The 19253-nt window shown below is 37.1% G+C and overlaps 2 protein-coding genes across 27 annotated transcripts in view; one reads left to right on the plus strand and one right to left on the minus strand.

The window, feature by feature from the left end:
* etfa (electron transfer flavoprotein subunit alpha) overlaps positions 1-19253 on the plus strand; it is a 316751-nt gene that overhangs the window by 186607 nt on the left and 110891 nt on the right. The window lies entirely within an intron of this gene.
* tpm1 (tropomyosin 1 (alpha)) overlaps positions 1-19253 on the minus strand; it is a 55039-nt gene that overhangs the window by 17892 nt on the left and 17894 nt on the right. For 13 of the 26 annotated variants that reach the window (NM_200934.3, XM_005174371.6, XM_017354064.4 and 10 more), the window contains 4 exon segments: positions 1603-1678; positions 4629-4699; positions 6301-6418; positions 16747-16880. In NM_200934.3, the coding sequence (NP_957228.2) occupies positions 1603-1678; positions 4629-4699; positions 6301-6418; positions 16747-16880 (399 nt within the window). 26 annotated transcript variants of the gene reach the window in all.

The following is a 19253-nucleotide window of genomic DNA, read 5'->3' on the forward strand; positions in this document are numbered from 1 at the left end:
AACATGCAAATAAAATTTTTTGGACTGTCAACACTTCATGCACTTAACCAGTCACCGATTTAATTATGAAAAGGAGTGGACTCGGCTCTCGGCAAAATATTTCAGATACTTTGGGTGCACAAGTCCATCAGTTGGGACGCAACTTGTGATAAATCAACATTTTACAGTTCCTGTCAAAAAGCATCAGGTGTTTGACTGGTCATCCATATTCCCCATTTGGCTTCAAAACCAGCGTAACCAGATGTCACTTTAAAGGGAGTTCACACAACAAAACCCCCCCCTGAAAATTCGGTTATCATTTACTCACCCTTCACTTGTTGCAAACCTGTTTAAGTTTCTGTCTTCTGTTGAACACAAAGGAAGTTATACTGAAGAATGCTGGAAAGCTGCAACCTTTAGCTATGTTTGCAGTTTGTCTTCTCCATTTTTTTACATGCTTTTTCGAATATTCACACAAAACAAAACTCAATTTTTCTTAGTTTTTCAGGAAGTGACCATTTTGTTCTTTTCGACTTATTAAATCAGAGTTGTCAAACTCAGTTTTTGGAGGGCCGCCATGTCTTTATAATATGAGCATTTATTTTACCCCAGTATATTCAATGAAGCTTCTAGCCTGCTGATTCAGACGGGCGCATGTGAGTGCGAGTAAAAGGCCTTTTGTCTCGATTTACGCTTGAACAACTAAATGAATGCCAAAGTTTATTTAACTGAATGTATTTTAATGACATTACAACATCTATGCTGCAAAAGGAAACATATAAAAAAAAATAATAATAAAATAAATCACAATAACAGGTCACCGGAAGTTTATCAGTATAGAAACAACACTAGCTCGGCATATACCCTATTAGTTTGATCAGGAGTGTATTAAATAGGGTTGGAACTAAACTGTGCAGAGCTCCTGCCCAGCAGGAACCGAGTTTGACAGGTTGTTGGTCATGATTTATTCGCAAATAAATATTTATACTCTACTTCCGTTTTCCGCAGAAATCTAATTCACATATATTTAGATAAAAACACAGCTATTGACTTCCATACAATTTTTGACTCCTATTACAGATGTCAATGACTGCCAGTTTCCAACATTCTTCAAAATATCTTCCTTTTTAAAAGAAGAAAGAAATTCAAAAAAAGTTTAAAACCCCTTCAGGCTGAATAAATGTTCATTTTGGGGTGAACTACCCCTTCAACAGGATTTTAGCTACAACACTTTACAGCATCGTTGGATAAAAACACAGCTATTGACTTCCATACTAGTTCTTGCTCCTACAATAGATGTCAACGGCTGCCAGTTTCCAACATTCTTCCAAATATCTTCATTTCAACAGAAGATAGACATTCATAGATAGACATTCATAAAACTTTTCAACTACTTCAGGGTGAGTAAATGTTAATTGTTGGGTGAACTATCCCTTAGACAACATTTCCACTAAAGCTTGAAAACTAACCGTCAGCAGATCCACCAGCATCAAATCAGTACAAATCAACAAATGACGCTCAGTGCACAGACAGAGAAGGACAGATAAACATTAGGGAACACCGGTTATCCCGGTTTGAGGAGGGTTGCTGCCGGAGTGCCTGGGGCTGCAGCAGCGCTCGTACCTTCTCAGCCTGGGCTTCCAGAGACTTCAGGTTGTTGGTCACAGTTTTCAACTCTTCCTCAAGCTCTGAGCATTTGCTGGTGATTTATGTACAGAACGCAGAGAAGGGGGAGAAAGAGGAGGAACAAGGGAAAAGGAGGAGAGGAAAGAGGAAGGAAAAACAAACAAAAAAAAAAAACCCAAAATCAATCCAAACAGGAGTGGAGGACAAGGAGAGCCTGATGTCACCGTAACACAGCAGGAATGAGCCATCAAAAACGCATGCAGCAGTTACTTGAATTGCATGGTGTTAGCCTCAACGTATACTTCAGTTTTTAGGGTTCGGTGTGAGATGCATATTCAGTCATCACCCCTGCAAAAGCATACTGTGTGTATATAGCTTGGATTAGTTTTACACACTCTGCCAACTGAAAATAATCTTTAAAAAAGGATAATTCAACCAATAATGAAAATTACCTTATTTATTCCCTCACATGTTTTTAAAGCTTGGGTTTCTAGTCCTCTATTGAGCATAAAAGAAGATATTTTGAAGAATGCTGGTTGCTTTGACTCATTGACTTCCGTAGTAGGAGTAAAATTACTATGGAAGTCAATGGGTGCCAGCTATTATCATTTCTCAAAATATCTTCTTTAGTGTTCAACAAACCCTAATAGGCTTTAAACAGGTGAAAGCTGAGTAAATGAGGACAGAATTTTCATTTTGGCTAAACCATCCCCTTAATTAAAAAAACAGCCATATCATTTGTAAAATAGTTTACGCTAGCATGTATGTTTATAGCATTTTTAGCATGATTTGTGTGTTTTGGCAGAGTGTTTTATAACATCTTCCCATTTTGAATCTTATTCTTAAACGCCTCTAACATGAATTAACAGGCAACACATGGCAACAGTCACTACCATGTTTTATACATGTTGTAATATGTTGCTAAGATGAATTAGGATGTTGATATGAGGTACACCAATGCTAGCATGTATTAGCATGTTTCTAGCATGTGTCAGGGAATTGAAAGGAAAGCATCTGACGTATAAAATAAACTTTTCCATCACTCCTAACTTTTGAATAAGAAGTTTTAGCTTGGCTAATGTTTAACATATTGCTAACTTGATTTGCTAACATGACAAACATGTCATCATGACTTTAACATGTTGCTAGACTGAATTAGCAAGTTGCTAACATGCCTTTAGCATGTTAAATGTTGCTGGTGTGATTGTTTTTAGTATTTCTACCATGTTGTAAATCATCACTTATATTTTAATACTGACATGCTAGCATGTTTCTAAAGCTTACCATGTTTTAACATTGCTAATATGAATGAGCATACTGCTAATGTGGTTACCACATGGTTTCTTACATGTCACTTACATTTGTTATTTCCATGTCTTAAACACATTTAAAGTCACCATTAACTACTGTAATGTTTTTAATGTGTTGTAGCTCATGGCTAACATGTTTTTACATTTGTCACGAAACAATTTACATGTTGCTAACATGTTTTAACTACATGCAAACAATTACAATTAATCTGTTGCTAACGTTTTAACACTATGCTAACATATAGCTATTAAACTCACTGCTTTCTATTTAACGGTGTTATTTGTTGTTTATAACATTGTTGGTTGACACAATGCTAACATTTAACCCGTGGCTTACAATTCAACCATTGCTAAAGTGTTTTAACACTATGCTAACATATAGCCAACATCTAATCTATGACTTAAAATTTAACTGTTGCAAACATCTTTAACTGAAAATGTTAGCAGCATGCTGGTACCATGCTAGCATGAGCTCTAAGTCGCTAACATGTAAAGGGATAAAAAGAAAAACATTTTAAATGAGTACAATGATATATTGCTAATACATTTAAAGAGCAAAATTCAAATAACAACTTTCAAACTGTTGAACGCTTGTGTGTATGTGCTAATATGCTAATATGTACATATGCTAACGTATACCTAAAGGATGAAGTATAGTTTGGGCTTTATGAGAAGGATTTGAGCCGCAGCATTCCTGCTAAGTTAGAAGGGTGTAAAACCAAACATTTCACCAACATATAGATGGACCAAGTAAGGCAGCATAGGTAGCAAAGCAGGAGAAACGGCGGTTTTGCATACTACAGGGTGCACGGTGTGACCAGACGGTTGGGTTTTATGCAACCTAATGATTGGTGAGTAGTACCTGTTCTTCTGAAGCCTTTAATGACTTATAGGTTTGGTCCAACACCCGAAGCTCATCTTGTAATCTTCGATTGCATCTGTTAGTGTAGGGAGAAGGCCATTCCAAACGCCAGCCGCATGCAAGTTAACAGTTCATGCAAAATTGGGCAAAAAAATTACAGACACAAATGCAGCAATGTGAGACATGCATTAGTCAACTGCAAAAACGGTGGTACATCGGTAGTACATTTAAGGAGGTGAACACACGGGATGCAATAATAATCAGATAAGCTACAACAATGTACTTTATCTATATAATCAAAATGTTATCAAAGTTTTAGTTCTTTATGTTTAAATCCTTTGAATTGAACAGTGTTTTGAACAGAAAACTAAGAAAAATGTAGTTATAAAACAGATATATGTCCCATTGACTACGAAAAACAAAGTGATTAATATATTACATTACTTTTACCTATTTATAGTTAGCTAGCTATAAATTGGCAATGCACAAAATATATCGGTATTAACTGATGAATGATTAAATGTTATTATGTCCCAAATAAACATTTAATTTGTTAATCAATTAAGGTATTTAAATGATAATATCAGTCAATAATTTGTTCATTTACATTTTGTAATTCGACTTAGAAAAATGTATCAACAATAGCAATTATCGGCCAACATATCGGTTATCGGTATTGGCCAAAACTACCATATCAGTACATCCACAGTCTAAATGAGCATTTCTGGTGTGAACACCTCCTGATATAGCATCTGTAAGGCTGTGTGAGAGTCAGGCACATGCATTAATAATATGATGCTTATGGATGGGTTTTGTGCAGACATGCAGGAGGCTGCAGATGCATTTCGTACCTCTCGTTGAGCTCTGCACGTTCCTCTGTGCGTTCCAGCTCACCCTCAACAATCACCAGCTTACGGGCCACCTGCACACAGGCCCGAACAGGGGACAATTACACAATTGTATTTATAACCAGCTGAAATGGGATAAACACAGACATTTGTTTTGTGAATTGTGGGTACATTACATGAGTTTCCATTGATGGTATACTGTACAAACTGTATTTTCTATTGCTCTAATCCCACCCTACCCCTCAACCCAAACCTCACAGGAAACTTGCTGCAGTTTTACTTTCTGAAATAAACTCATTCTGTGTGATTTATAAGTTTTTTGGTGAAACGAAGAGAGCAAATGTCCTCATATTTCACCATGTTCATGTAATACCAGTGTCATGACACAGATTTGTGTCCTGATATGTCACAAAAACATGTACACACACACCAAAAATGACAAAAACCAAACCAAAGAATACAATTTCAAAAAAGGTAAATAAAGGACAAAGGCAAAATTAAATAAATAAAAAAATAAATTAAAAAATTAAAAAATACAGACATACATACAAAGGGTAAAACTTAAAAACATTAAGACATTCCAAAACAACAAAGAAAACTAATCAATAAACAAATAAAATTAATTAAATAATTAAAAAAGGCAATACTTAAACAAAATAAAAACTAAACATTCCAAAACAAAGAAATAAAAAAAGATGCATCAAGACAAAAAACAATAAAACAAAAAGATGAACAAAACAAAAATATAAAAAGAATAACAAAAAAAATTATTACAAGAATACATAAAGTCACAAATGAAACTGAGGTCGAGATTAAGAAATATCCATTAAACCAAACTATGGAAGACCAAAATAATAGACAAATTAATTAGAAAACAGTAAAATTATCAATAAAACTGATTGATTAATTGATTACTTACTCCCGGGGACATTTATTTCGAAGTTAATATTTAGCCGCACCATACTGGCGTTTCTTAACATCTAGTTTTTATGAAGTGGGTTGTTAGCCCAACACAGGTGTTTGGACTGTGGGGGAAACCTACGCCAACACGGGGAGAACATGCAAACGCCACACAGAAATGCCAACTGGCCCAGCCGGGACTTGAACCAGCGACTTTCTTGATGTGAGGTGACAGTGCTAACCACTGAGCCACCGTGTTGCCCCAAAACTGATTGATTAACAATAAAAAATAAAAACAAAAACAACAAAAAAGCATGAACAAGGACAAACAGAAAAACACAAGAGGAAAAAAAAAAGGATTTAAAAAACAAAAACAAAAAAGGCAGAAACAGTAAACAAAAACTAAACAAAAGGAACATAAAAAAAACTAACTGAAATGAAACATCACAACATTTTTAACAAAACTTAAACTTGAAAAGGACTTAATTAAAACTAGACACAAAAATTTGAACAAAAAAACAACAACAAAATGTCAAAAACAAACAAAAAAAAGACAAAAACTAAAAACAAAAGAAAACAACAAAACCCCCAAAACAGCTATATTGGATGAAATAACCAGATAAAACCATGCAATCCAACTCAAAGACTCACACTGAACTGCAAGCATCTGCTGCTCGAACACTTGAAGTGTGAAAGGTCATGTGACCAGGAAGGAAGTAGTGTGTGTATGTTTGTTGTGTGTGCATGTGTGGGTATAGCGGCTGAGGAAACCTGCCTCCTCGTATTTGCGGTCGGCCTCCTCAGCGATGTGCTTGGCCTCCTTCAGCTGGATCTCCTGAATCTCCATCTTCTCCTCGTCTTTCAGAGCTCTGTTCTCAATCACCTTCATGCCTCTGAGAAAGAAAGAAAAAAAAGTGAGGGGGGAAAAAAAAATAAAAAGAAAACATCACTGTGACTCAGTGATCAATAACCCGCCACAAATTACACCGGGTCCAAAGCTCAGATGCAGACAAGCTGCTGGCTTTCACAGTCAACATTTGAGGGGAGTTTTCTTCATCTGTTAGCTAATAAAGCCATGTTTTCCTGTAATGTCAGAAGAGTCAGTCAGAATAAGGATAGGTGGTCTCTTATATGGACACTTTTCACCAGATTCATTTTTTATATTATGATGCATTTAATGGTCGTCAGCATCTAAGGGTGCTTTCACGCCTGATTGTTTTGTTCTGAAACAGGGAGTACAATTGTTACAATGTTTTTTTTTTTGTGTACTTGGTACAGTTCGCTTTCACACATCAAAGTGTCTGAACCAGGGATCACCAATCTCGGTCCTGGAGGCCCGGTGTCCCTGCAGTGTTTAGCTCCAACTTGCCTCAACACACCAGCCTGGGTGTTTAAAAGATATCTAGTAAGACCTTGATCAGCTTGTTCAGGTGTGTTTGATGAGGGTTGGAGATAAAATCTGTGGGACACCGGACCTCCAGGAACAAGTTTGGTGACCCCTGAGCCCGGTTTTTCAAAAGTAATCCACTAGGATTTGGGATAAGGGATTGGATCAAATGTTAAAAATGGGTTTTTCAAAAGAAAAAAACGGATTACATAATCGGATTAGATCACGTAATTCAATCTTGGTTTTGATCCGGATCAAGCCTTTAGTTTGGGTTTTTCAGACCTTTTTTGTAGAATCTGGATCACTTTGATTCAAAAAATCTAGATTAAACTGATCCCATCAGAAGGGTGGATTCAGTGTGGATTTCATTCCCAAAATGTAATGAAAGCTTAAAAAATGTATCAAATAATACTATATTTGGATCATGCAGTCTCTTACAAGTTATCCTATTTATTCATAAGGTTTTAATTGTATTTGTTCATCCATCAGGCTACAGTGATTAGGTAGGCTTTAACGTATTCAGCCTTTCAGTATAGGCCTACAGCAAAGCAGGAGTTTGACCACATAAAATAATCCCCCAAACAGCTGTCAAAACTGACCAAAACAATTAATTTTATTGTCACTAATTGACACATATATTCATCTCAATGGGAAATATTTTTCTTTTAAGAATATTTATTATTGATGCATGCAATGATTACAGAATAACCAAAAAAATGCAAAGAATGGCAATCACTGATTTTTAAAATCCCTTTCCACAATTGCAAAAAGAGACTGAAAGGGCAGAAGCACAGCTTCATCTGGCAAAGGAACAACTGACTCTGACCAAACTGCAGCAAACCAAGGCCAGACTTGAGATCCGCCTTCTAAAGGCCACGCTCAGACAAGCTGGTCTCTCCACATCAGATGAGGAAGTCTGAAATTATTGTGGAGGTTTTGGCATTAAGTCTTTTTTTTATTTAATACATCTTTATTTGAAACTTGTTATAACACAAACACTGTACATTGAGGATATTTATATGTCTTAGATGCGCGGACTGCTGGAAGAGAATGAGGTGTTTTTTTTTTTTTTTTTTTTTTAATGTGTGCGTGTTTTCATTTCAAATAAAAATAAAAGTTATATTAACCCCACACTGGCTATTCTACTTGTTGTTCTTTACTTATCTGTAGTTCTACATTGTGATTTCCTCTCCTGTTTGAGCACTGGTTATCCAGATTTAGTGATCCTGAAAAACTCCTATCCGGATCAGATTGATTCAATCTGACGTTGCTTTAAAAAAACTGGCTCAAAAAGTAAGCTGGATTACATGATCACAGATCGCAAAAAAGGATTACTAAATCCGGATCAATTTTATCCAAATTAAACCTTTTGAAAAACTGGGCCCTGGTCTAAATAGACCAAAACAGTTAAAACCGGTCACGTGCGACTAAACTCTCCTCACACTGGACAGTGTTTCAGGATTTCTTTTTTTTCAGAGTCCTATTGACTCCGATTCAGAAATGAACAAAACAATAGGCCTAATACAAAATATTGTGATTAAAATATGGAAAAAATTTCAGATCGCAACTTCAGTAAATTTTCATGATGAATAAATATATCTCTCGTTAAAATTTCAGCACGCTCTCATTTTCGTATTCAACATGAAACGCACATTTACTGGTAGGAAAGACATCCCACCCTCCTCATGCTCTCTTTATATAGCCGTTTATATGGCTACTGCATAACCGTAATACACTGTGATATAGTTTGTTAGATCATGTTGCTTTCTCACAACAATCGAGTTTGTTTTAATCGAGCAGAGACCACCTAAATCCTTGAAAGATTTAATATTTCAATGTTTTTTAAAAACATGTATATTTATAAGTATTTACATATGTATTATATCATCTTTGCATTAAATTACAAAACAAAACAAAAAAATTACTGCTTATCCAAGGTGTTTGTAATGCAGCGTCTATGGGGGTCAGGACAGTAAATTTAACGCCATTCTCTCTTCTGGTTGCTGTTATCAGTCTCTTAATTTTCTTCCTTTTTCTGAAAGTCTTGATAAATTGGCATTTTTTTTAAATGATTATTTTAGCAAACAGGATTGTAAAATAAATATTTGTTGTACTCTCCGATTCACAGCGCTCCGCTACTGGGAAACCCAAAAATGTGAAAAGGGTCCATTGTCTGCAGTATAAAACATCATGTCAGCATCAGGGTTATGTATATTTAAAACAAAATTTAACATTATAATCCTTATTTTAAACTTAAAGGTTATGCAAACCATTTCAACTTCATAAGACAAAATAAAGAATACATTTTGGTTAAGCATTATAGAACATCTCAAACATATCTGAATAGACGCATTTCCTTAAAGCATCCTAAAAATTACAGTGCATCTATACATGTTGAACAGTTCAAGGAACTTAACATGAGGAACAATAGAGCTTCACCTATTAATAGAAGTTTAAGCAGAAGTCTCATGTGCACAGTGTAGATAACTTGGTAATGTCTTGAAGTAAAAAAAAAAAAAATAAAATAAAAAACATTCAAAAGTGAAAGTTTTTGTTTACCATCTGAAAATATTTATTTATTTATTATTATTATCTGCACTATATTTTGACTAACAATTTTGTGAATTTTTATAAAGATGCGTTTGGTCAAAAATAAGATTTCACTGGACAAAAGATTCTCAAATGGCAAATTAAGGGTGCTTTCACACCTACACTTTTGTTTCGGAACGCGTCTAGATCGCGCTCTGTTCCGCGCCAAAGTAATCGTTCCGAGATCGCTTGAACGAGGTGGTCTCGGCTCGATTGAAACGAACCCTGGATATGTAATAGGCTTACGGCTATATGAAGAGAGAATTATGAGTATGGCGGGAAGTTTTGCGAGTCTCCGGATGCCCGCAAACCAGTGATGATCTCCCGGTAATCTCGCGTCTCCCTCCCGGTCCTCAAATAGGCATCGTCGCGCACCCTTCTCACCCCTCCCCACCGCATCTCTCCTCAGACACGTCGCGCGCGCACCGTGTCAATCACCACCAAACCACCACCTCTCCTGACAGCTGCTGGGACGCTGCAAAATAAACCCTGACACTCTGACCAATGTAAGGAGAGTTTACTCGCACGTGACTTGTTTTAGCTCTTTTGGTCCGATTAGAAACTTTGCAGTGTGAAAGCGAACCGCTCCAAGAGCAAAGAGCAACAATGTAACATTTGTAATCTGTGTTTCAGAACAAATGAATCCATTCACAGGTGTGAACCGATCAAATTAAATGAGTTTGCAGTGAGAGGAACCTCTTTCAATTGTTTTCTATTAGCAGTTTATAGTATTCTATATAGGCAACGCAGTGGCGCAGTGGGTAGCACGTTCGCTTCACAGCAAGAAGGTCGCTGGTTCGAGCCTCGGCTCAGTTGGCGTTTCTGTGTGGAGTTTGCATGTTCTCCCTGCGTTCGCAGCTGTTTTGCTCCAACCCTTATCAAACACAGCTGATCCAACTAATCAAGGTGTTCAAGACTATGGCTGCATGATGTTGGAAAAATCTAACATTTATCTTGCAATACATGTTACGACATGAATACCATTTCACCAGATGACCTAATATCTCTATTTGGAAAGAGTTCATAATTGTAGATCGATTGGGATGATTCTGCGATGGCAGAGCATCTCTATCAAATCTAATAAACAATCTATAAACTTTTAGGGGTCCCCCGACATGACACATTTTCATTGTGGTCTTTGCTATTTGCAGTGCATTTCTGTATTGGCATGTGTTGCGAGTATTTCCGTGCACTTTATTCAGAGATTGATGAATTAATGTTAACTATTTGCATCTCCATGAAATCCAATAAACAATCTATAAACTTTTTTGGAGTCCCCTGTGTTTTATCGTTTCCCTGAGTCTAACAGTTTTCAAGGACAGTAACTGAAAGATAAAATAAAAATGATTTAATAAAATTAATCATAGTTAAGGTCACAAATGGTACAATTTCTTATACCTGAATGCTTTTAAAACCATTACACAATCACAGGTATGAAAAACATGCAAAAATGATCAATTGTGATCCAAACTCAACATTGCATAACCTGCAATGTGACTATTGCGAATGATGACATGGACGATATGGATGCTGAAAGGAGATTTTGTGCAGCCCTACTAGAGGCTATTAAGCAAGTGTGAGTTGGAGGTAGTTGAAGCTAAACTGTGCAGAGCTGTAGACCACAAGGAATTAAGTTTGAGACCATTATTCTAAAAGATGCATAACCTTTTTTTTTTTTTTTGTCTCTGAGGTGGATACATTTTAGAGCTTCACAACATATTGACAAATTGAAATCACAATAATAGTATATCCAATATCCCTACTGCAGACAGGTGCAATAAATTATTTATTATTATTTCTTTACGTTTGAGTGTTTTATGCATAGGTTTTTTCAAATTTGACCAATCAGATGGGGCCTTGCAATCTTTATCCCCCGTCTTCCCAGTAGTTGCTGTTCTGCTATTGGCTAAACCTGTCTAAAGGTGAAACCAGAACTGAAATACACACTAATAGCAGGAGTCGAGATGAGACAAGAGTGGGAAATAAACAACAGTGAATTAATAATCACAACATCTGCAGAGCTTTACACTTGTTTAATGTGTTTTAAAGTCTAAACGTATGATTTTTTTTTCAGACTGACTTAAATTGAATTATATATATATATATATATATATATATATATATATATATATATATATATATATATATATATATATAAGAGAAAGGTTATATTGCAAGGAATAGTTATCGCAACTCTTAATTCTGCATATTTCCTGAGTATCGTGCAGCCCCAATAATACATATGAATTATTGTCACTCATTACATCACCGTCTGGAATACTCACTTCTGATTGGTCAGTCGTGGCATTCCAAGGTGTGTTATTTTGAGATAACAACCGCTAAATAACACGGGAAGTTCGAATCAAACTGAAAGTCAGTGAATATGTTCATAACTTGTCTGTCATGCCATGATTTGTTTGTGGCGTCCTGTGAATGAATAATATGTAGATTAGTATATGCTTTATTCGGCTGGTTTCGTTTCTGTCAGCATTACACTCGACTATTTGGCACCATCTTGCGACTGAATAATGCGCAGGTTAGCGTATCCTACATTAGCTGTTTTCGTTTTTGTCAGTTTTGCGATTAATAAAATAAAATTAGTAGGCGATTACGGCTCAAAACCATGTTATGTGGCAGGTAGTCATTTAATAAGCGGGATAAAGTACATCCAGGACTGTTTTCACAGAATAAAACCCTTCAGTCTCACACAAGTCAACATTTGAAGTGGATCACCACCTTTCAAAGCTGTCCTAAAACTATTGAACAACATTCATTCTTGTCCAAAGACAAATTTAAAAAAAGATTTTAGATTTATTTTGAATTGGGAGTACTAACAGTGATCCGCTACACTGAGATGTTATTCTGAGATAACAACCTCCTGGATGAACTTATATCACAATATTTTCTTCTATTTACTGTGATAATGACACATTTTTCAGTTCCTGTCGCCCTTCTCCGAGCCAGAAGAGAGAGATGGGAGGCGAAGGCACTTAAGATCAGGACCAGGTCTCGGCACAGAGTGGTTCAGTGCTGGGCTTCAGACAGAAGGCCTCTGTGTGGACGAACAAAGGGAGGGAAACGCAGCCTAGTGCCTCCACAAATTGCTGTTTATTCAGGAACACACTGGCTCTACGCAAACAGCTCACGTCAGTTGTTTAGGCCAAAAACAGCAACACACAACTACAAGCGTCTGCAGTGCCCTTGGTCTTTCTGCTACATGTGCTGGCATTTCAAGGGCTTTTAAACAAGAATAAAACATTGAAAACAAAAATAGCTACAGCTTCAAGGTTGAAGAAATTAAAATGTATTTGTTTAGAGGCAATAAATCTGAAAAATTGTGTATAATAATGCACTAGCTTATAAAAGTTGATTTTAAAAAAATTATTTTATAGTTTCCTCCAATTTCTGTTTAACAAAAACATTTTTTTTTACATTTCTAAACACAATAGTTGCATTTTTTATTAAAACTGTTTTTATTCTAGCTGAAATAACAAAAACTCAGCAAAAGAAAAAAATATTACAGGAAATACTGTGAAAAATTCCTTGCTCTGTTAAATAAAATTATATATGAATCTAAAATATACATTCGCTGGGCACTTTATTAGGTACACCTGTCCAACTGCCCGTTAACATACATTTCTAATCAGCCAATCACATGGCAGCAACTCAATGCATTTAGGCATGTAGGTATGGTCAAGACGATCTGCTGCAGTTCAAACAGAGCATCAGAATGGGGAAGAAAGGTGATTTAAATGACTTTGAATGTGGCATGTTTGTTGGTGCCAGATGGGCTGGTCTGAGTATTTCAGAAACTGCTGATCTACTGGGATTTTCACACACAACCATCTCCAGGGTTTACAGAGAATGGTCTGAAAAAAAGAAAATATCCAGTGAGTGGCAGTTCTGTGGGCGCAAATGTCTTGCTGATGCCAGAGGTCAGAGGAGAATGGCCAGACTGGTTTAAGTTGATAAAAAGGCAACAGTAACTTAAATAAGCACTCGTTACAACAGAGGTCTGCAGAAGAGCATCTCTGAACGCACAACACATTCAACCTTGAGGCGGATGGGCTACAGCAGCAGAAGACCACACCGGGTGCCACTTCTGTTAGCTAAGAACAGGAAACTGAGACTACAATTCACACAGATTCACCAAAATTGGACAATAGAAGATTGGAAATACATTGCCTGGTCTGATAAGTTTTAATTTCTGTTGCGACATTTGGATGGTCGGGTCAGAATTTGGCATCAACAACATAAAAGCATGGATTCATCCTTCCTTGTATTAACGATTCAGGGTGCTGGTAGTGGTGGTGTAATAGTGTGGGGGATATTTTCTTGGCACACTTTGAGCTTATTAGTACCAATTGAGCATCATGTCAACGCCACCTGAGTATTGTTGCTGACCATGTTCATCCCTTTGTGACCACAGTGTACACATCTTCTTATGGTTACCGCCAGCAGGATAACGCACCATGTCATGAAGCGCAAATCATCTCAGACTGTTTTCTTGAACATGACAATGAGTTCAGTGTTCTCAAATGGCCTCCACAGTCACCAGATCTCAATCCAATAGAGCACTTTGGGATGTGGTGGAACGGGAGATTCGCATGATGGATGTGCAGCCGACAAATCTGCAGCAACTGTGTGATGCTATCATGTCATATTTACCAACATCTCGGAGTAATATTACCAGTACCTTGTTGAATCTATGCCACGAATGATTAAGGCAGCTCTGATGGCAAAAGCAGGCCCAACCCAATACTAGTAAGGTGTACCTAATAAAATGGCCGGTGAGTGCTCAAAAAAATACATATAAAATAGTTATTAAATAAAACATTGATATGGAGTTTAAAAATGTGAATCATTTGAAATATTTTACATGGTTTCTTTCTAATCATAAATTAATTTAAAAAGTGATACTAGAATTAAATTTAATTATCATTTTAATAATAAATTATTAAAGTTACTAAAAATGCATATTTATAATGAAAAACCAAACCATTTCAAAGAATTTCTTAATTTTTAAAAACATAAATGTTACACACAAAGAGTTTTGTAAAAATGAAATAAACACACACACCACTATAATGATGATACTACTCCTAATACAATCTGAATTAATATTATTATTATTGCTTGCTCACATGGATCGAAGACTTCTACATAACTACACATGTAAGCTTTTAGTCCTGTTGATTAGCAGATTACAGGACTTCCCTCAGCGCTCGCACAAACAGTCTTTATGCAGAGCACCAGATGTGCGGTGAAGGCTAGGAAGTGGCAGCATGTTGTCATTTCAACAGCAACACAACGGTGGAGGCTGAACACTGAAACCAGTCACAGCGCAGGGGGGGAGGGACGGGTGTGGAGAAACTCAACAGACTCGATCTGCTAATGGTCCCGCAGATCCACACACTTCACTGCCTGATTAACTGTACCCTATAGCGCTGCATGGACTAGGGAAGGCCACTATGGAGAAACTCTTATGTCACTGCCACTACTGCATAATACCATGGTGGCATACAGTACAGCACAGTAGCTGCTACACTTAATACACAAATAGGCTTCATTGAATGTGTACACAATGACATCAGCCGTTTACTATATAACTGCAGGTTAACTATGCTTATAAATAATAACTTTAACTGTTAGTTAGTAATTAGTAACCAATAACCTTAACTGTTCTGATTTCAATTGTAATACAATAAATGTACACCTTTTGTAAAGCAACTTTAAGCAATAATTATTGCGAAATTCTCTATGCAACTAAACAAACTTGAATTGCTTTTACTTTATTATTTAATACTTGATTAAATACTTTACTTTCTATACGACATTGCTGCTGAATGCTCAATTCTGGGGTGTGTTTCTCAAAACCATTGTTAGCCAACTAAGGTCGCAAGTTCCGTCGTTACAAACATAGTTTGTGTATTTGCCATTTCCCAAATCCGTGGCCCCAATGAACATTTGCAAATTGCGTTGCAAACTTGAGCACTTACAACTACACCTCTGGAGCTGTAGTTTGAAACATAGTTCCTGGCTGTGTCCTATTCCCATTTATCCCCCCTATGCCCTATTTATTTAGAACATTTTAACATTCAAAGTTGGAATTAATAAAAATAAAAAAAAGCATTAAGGTCATCTCTCTTATTTGTAATTTGCTTTCAAACAATTTTTTTTCAGTTCAGTTTTAGTGACCTTCATTTTTACCATTGTGCTTCCTTTGCAGTGCACTTTGAAAACATTGATGTCATTTTGAACACAGCCTCATGGCGAAAACTACAGGTGACCTATTATTTAAAAGTGGAGTTTATGTTACGTCTCTAAAGCTTGTGAAAACAAAAAGCATACTTTGTATACTTTCTAATAAATATGAAATATTAAATTTCACTTTATAATAAATAACCTCATTATTTATTTATATAATATTAGAATATGTGTTAGCTTTAGTAAGTGATTTTATGTTTTAGAATAGAATATGTAATGTTCAACTTCTCAATAATATTAGTGAAGCAAACACAGGCCCTATATGTGCAATTTACATGTATTTCAGTTAATACAGAAAGCGAGTGCATGTTTTTACCAAATCTAATATTGGATTTTATTTTAAATGTGTGCGCGTGTAAAACAATATAAATTGCACAAAGAAATTTGCTAAAGAAGTTGTTACTACGCCCAGTTTAGAGCGTCATTATGGGCTTTTTACGTTATAACTAACGTGGTTCAAGCGATGGATCTGCGACAGATCATCTCCGTATGCGGAAAAATTGGATACAATTTGCGCTGCGGATACTTTGAAATATTTGAACACCTGTGACTAGACCATATGCAACCGGATGTTAAGTATTTTACGCGTTTAAGGCGCACAACTGACACGCTCTGTGCTGGACTTTAGACCTGCTTTTCTATTGCAGTTCCAGTTATTTATTATAGTTCCCCTTAGTCTTTAAAACACTTTGAATTCATGAAAATCTAAGCAGATATTCTGACTTTGATTGGCCGTTGTCATTTTTCTCTCTCGTCTCCAGCTAATATCAGAACAGCAGCACCTGGGGAGGCGGGGCTAAAGATAGCAAGACCCCTCTGATTGGTCAAATTTAGATAACCAATGCATACAATAGATGCAATTTATCAGACGTCTGCGATACATATATTGCATATGCTATTATTGCGATAGTGATAACTTTGTGCCCTAGAATATGCCACATTGTAACTGTATAGTAAGTGTAAGTGTGCTGTACTGACCTCTCGCTCTCATCGGCTGCCTTCTCGGCCTCCTCCAGCTTCTGCAGGGCAGTGGCCAAACGCTCCTGTGCCCTGTCCAGCTCCTCCTCAACCAGCTGGATACGTCTGTTCAGGGATGCCACATCACCTTCAGCCTTGATGAGCACAGAGAAACAGGTGTAAACACCCTTAATCAGATCAAAMMACACACACACACACACACACACACACACACACACACACACACACACACACACACACACACACACACACACACACACACACACACACACACACACACACACAACTCACATAGACAGTGACACTCCAACCACACAAACACTGACGGCTCTATTCAGCATGAGGAACTTGTATTTGTAACCATCCAGTGCAGGTTTTGATAATTGTGTAACTTTGGTCATTAACAGCAGCGCTTACTGGCTTACATTAATGGGCACCTATTTCACATTATATATAACAGAAGTGTCTGATGTCTCTAGAGTGTGTATGTGAAGTTTCAGCTCAAAATACCACACTAATAATGTTTTTAACTCTTTGATACTGCCCCTTTGAGACTTTGATTTTGCCATTTTGGTGACTGTAGCTTTAAAATCAAATTCTTTTTTTCAAAAAAAGGCGGGGCTAGAAATGCCTGTGTGTCAGTATAGTGGCAGATTCAAAACCAAGACTAACATCCTAAGCCAGTGGTCACCAAACTTGTTCCTGGAGGGCCGGTGTCCTGCAGATTTTAGCTCTAAGCCTAATCAAACCCACCTGAACAAGCTAATCAAGGTCTTACTAGGTATACTTGAAACATCCAAGCAGGTGCGTTGAGGCAAGTTGGAGCTAAACCCTGCAGGGACACCGGCCCTCCAGGAACGAGATTGGTGACCCCTGTCCTAAGCTAATGAAGGAGAGATGGTCACTTATGGGCAGGGCTTTCCCCTTCTGATGACATGTACAAAGGGAGAACATCAATCAAAGTGTCTCCGCAGTTTTTATCGAGTCCGATTATAAAAACAAAATCACATTTTTACCATTAAAAACTGGTTAAATATACACGCAACTGTTTAAATTACTTTTGCATAATTAGTCCTAGGGATGCACCAATACCATTTTTTGGAACCGATCTCATCTCGATACCAAAACTCTGAGTATCGACCGATACAGATTTATTACCGATATTGTGGGTTATAATACGGTTACTAGTTTATACCACGGTTTAGTAAAAATAATAGACCTATAGGCCTACTGTATATGACAGATGGCACAATCTAACTAAACATGATGCTTGCTATAAACTATGGGCTGCATTATTTGAGCATTCATTATGACATTGATCTAATCTGCTGAAGTCCAGCTTATGTTTCCTTTTTAATATTAGGATTTTCTTTAAGATCTGTAATAGACTAAACTATTAGAAGCACTTAAAGGAATCCCCCTCGGAAGAATAAACTCATTCAGGCGGATGAGGGAACAGAAACTCATTGTAAGAATAATCTTACGGAGCGGCGCTTGTCACGTCTGCGCAGCTGATGCGCTTGATGAAGCGCTTGCATCACTGAGACACAGAGCGCAGCCCTCGGACACTTCTAGAACAGCAGCCCAAAGGGGAGAAATCAGAGCGTTGAGGATCTGTCCAGTGTATTATTGAGCCTTTATTTTAATTTAAAGTTCCAGGTAGACCTACTCTGTGTGTGAAGAGCAGGTAATAACCCTCTCTACACCAGTGTTGTGATCTGATCTAACAAAAACAGCGCAACATAATTTAAAAACAGCAATGATCTCCATGTTGCAGGTCAAAATAAAGCCATTTATGGCTGAACTGAATGCATTTTTCCACCAATTACTTATATTAACAGGAACAAATAGTCTTGGAGGGAGTGTTTTGTGTTGTGAACGCGACACGCAGTTTGAATTGTGAATGAATGGAGAATGATTGACAGGTGCAGCGGCGGGAAGCGCTGAACTAAACATGAATTTAACTACATGAATATTTATCTGTGCTTCACATTAAACAATAAAATGGCTTCAGAACATTTAGGATATAGTAGGCCTACATGACAACTTTCCAGTGCCTTATAATAGGCTACCTTCATCATGACTTCTGTTGGCTTATAAATTACACAGAAAAAAGCACACGCGCAAGATCAAATTTAGATCGGTACCAGCTGGCTGACACCCAACTCAGCAAATATATACGTTATCGAACCGATATCCGATCAAAGTATCGGGATCAGTGCATCCCTAATTAGTCCCCTTTAAAACCTATTGAGATGGAGCAGTTCCTTCTGCTGTGGTTGCACACACCATACAGCCCATAACGCTAATGGATGAGACAGGACTAGGCCATGGGATCATTACCGAGCCTCTGGGACAACATTAACTAACCATATGAGGGAGTCTCAGAGGACTGACATGGATTACACTGTTAAAGGCCAAACACACATGGCTGGTCATGCTACGGTAGCTGGCTGAAATGAAACATGGATCATTTCAGATGAAGCTTGTGAAATAAAGGAGCAAAA

The sequence above is a fragment of the Danio rerio genome, chromosome 25 (assembly GCF_049306965.1).
Source record: "Danio rerio strain Tuebingen ecotype United States chromosome 25, GRCz12tu, whole genome shotgun sequence".
Taxonomy (NCBI): Eukaryota; Metazoa; Chordata; class Actinopteri; order Cypriniformes; family Danionidae; genus Danio; species Danio rerio.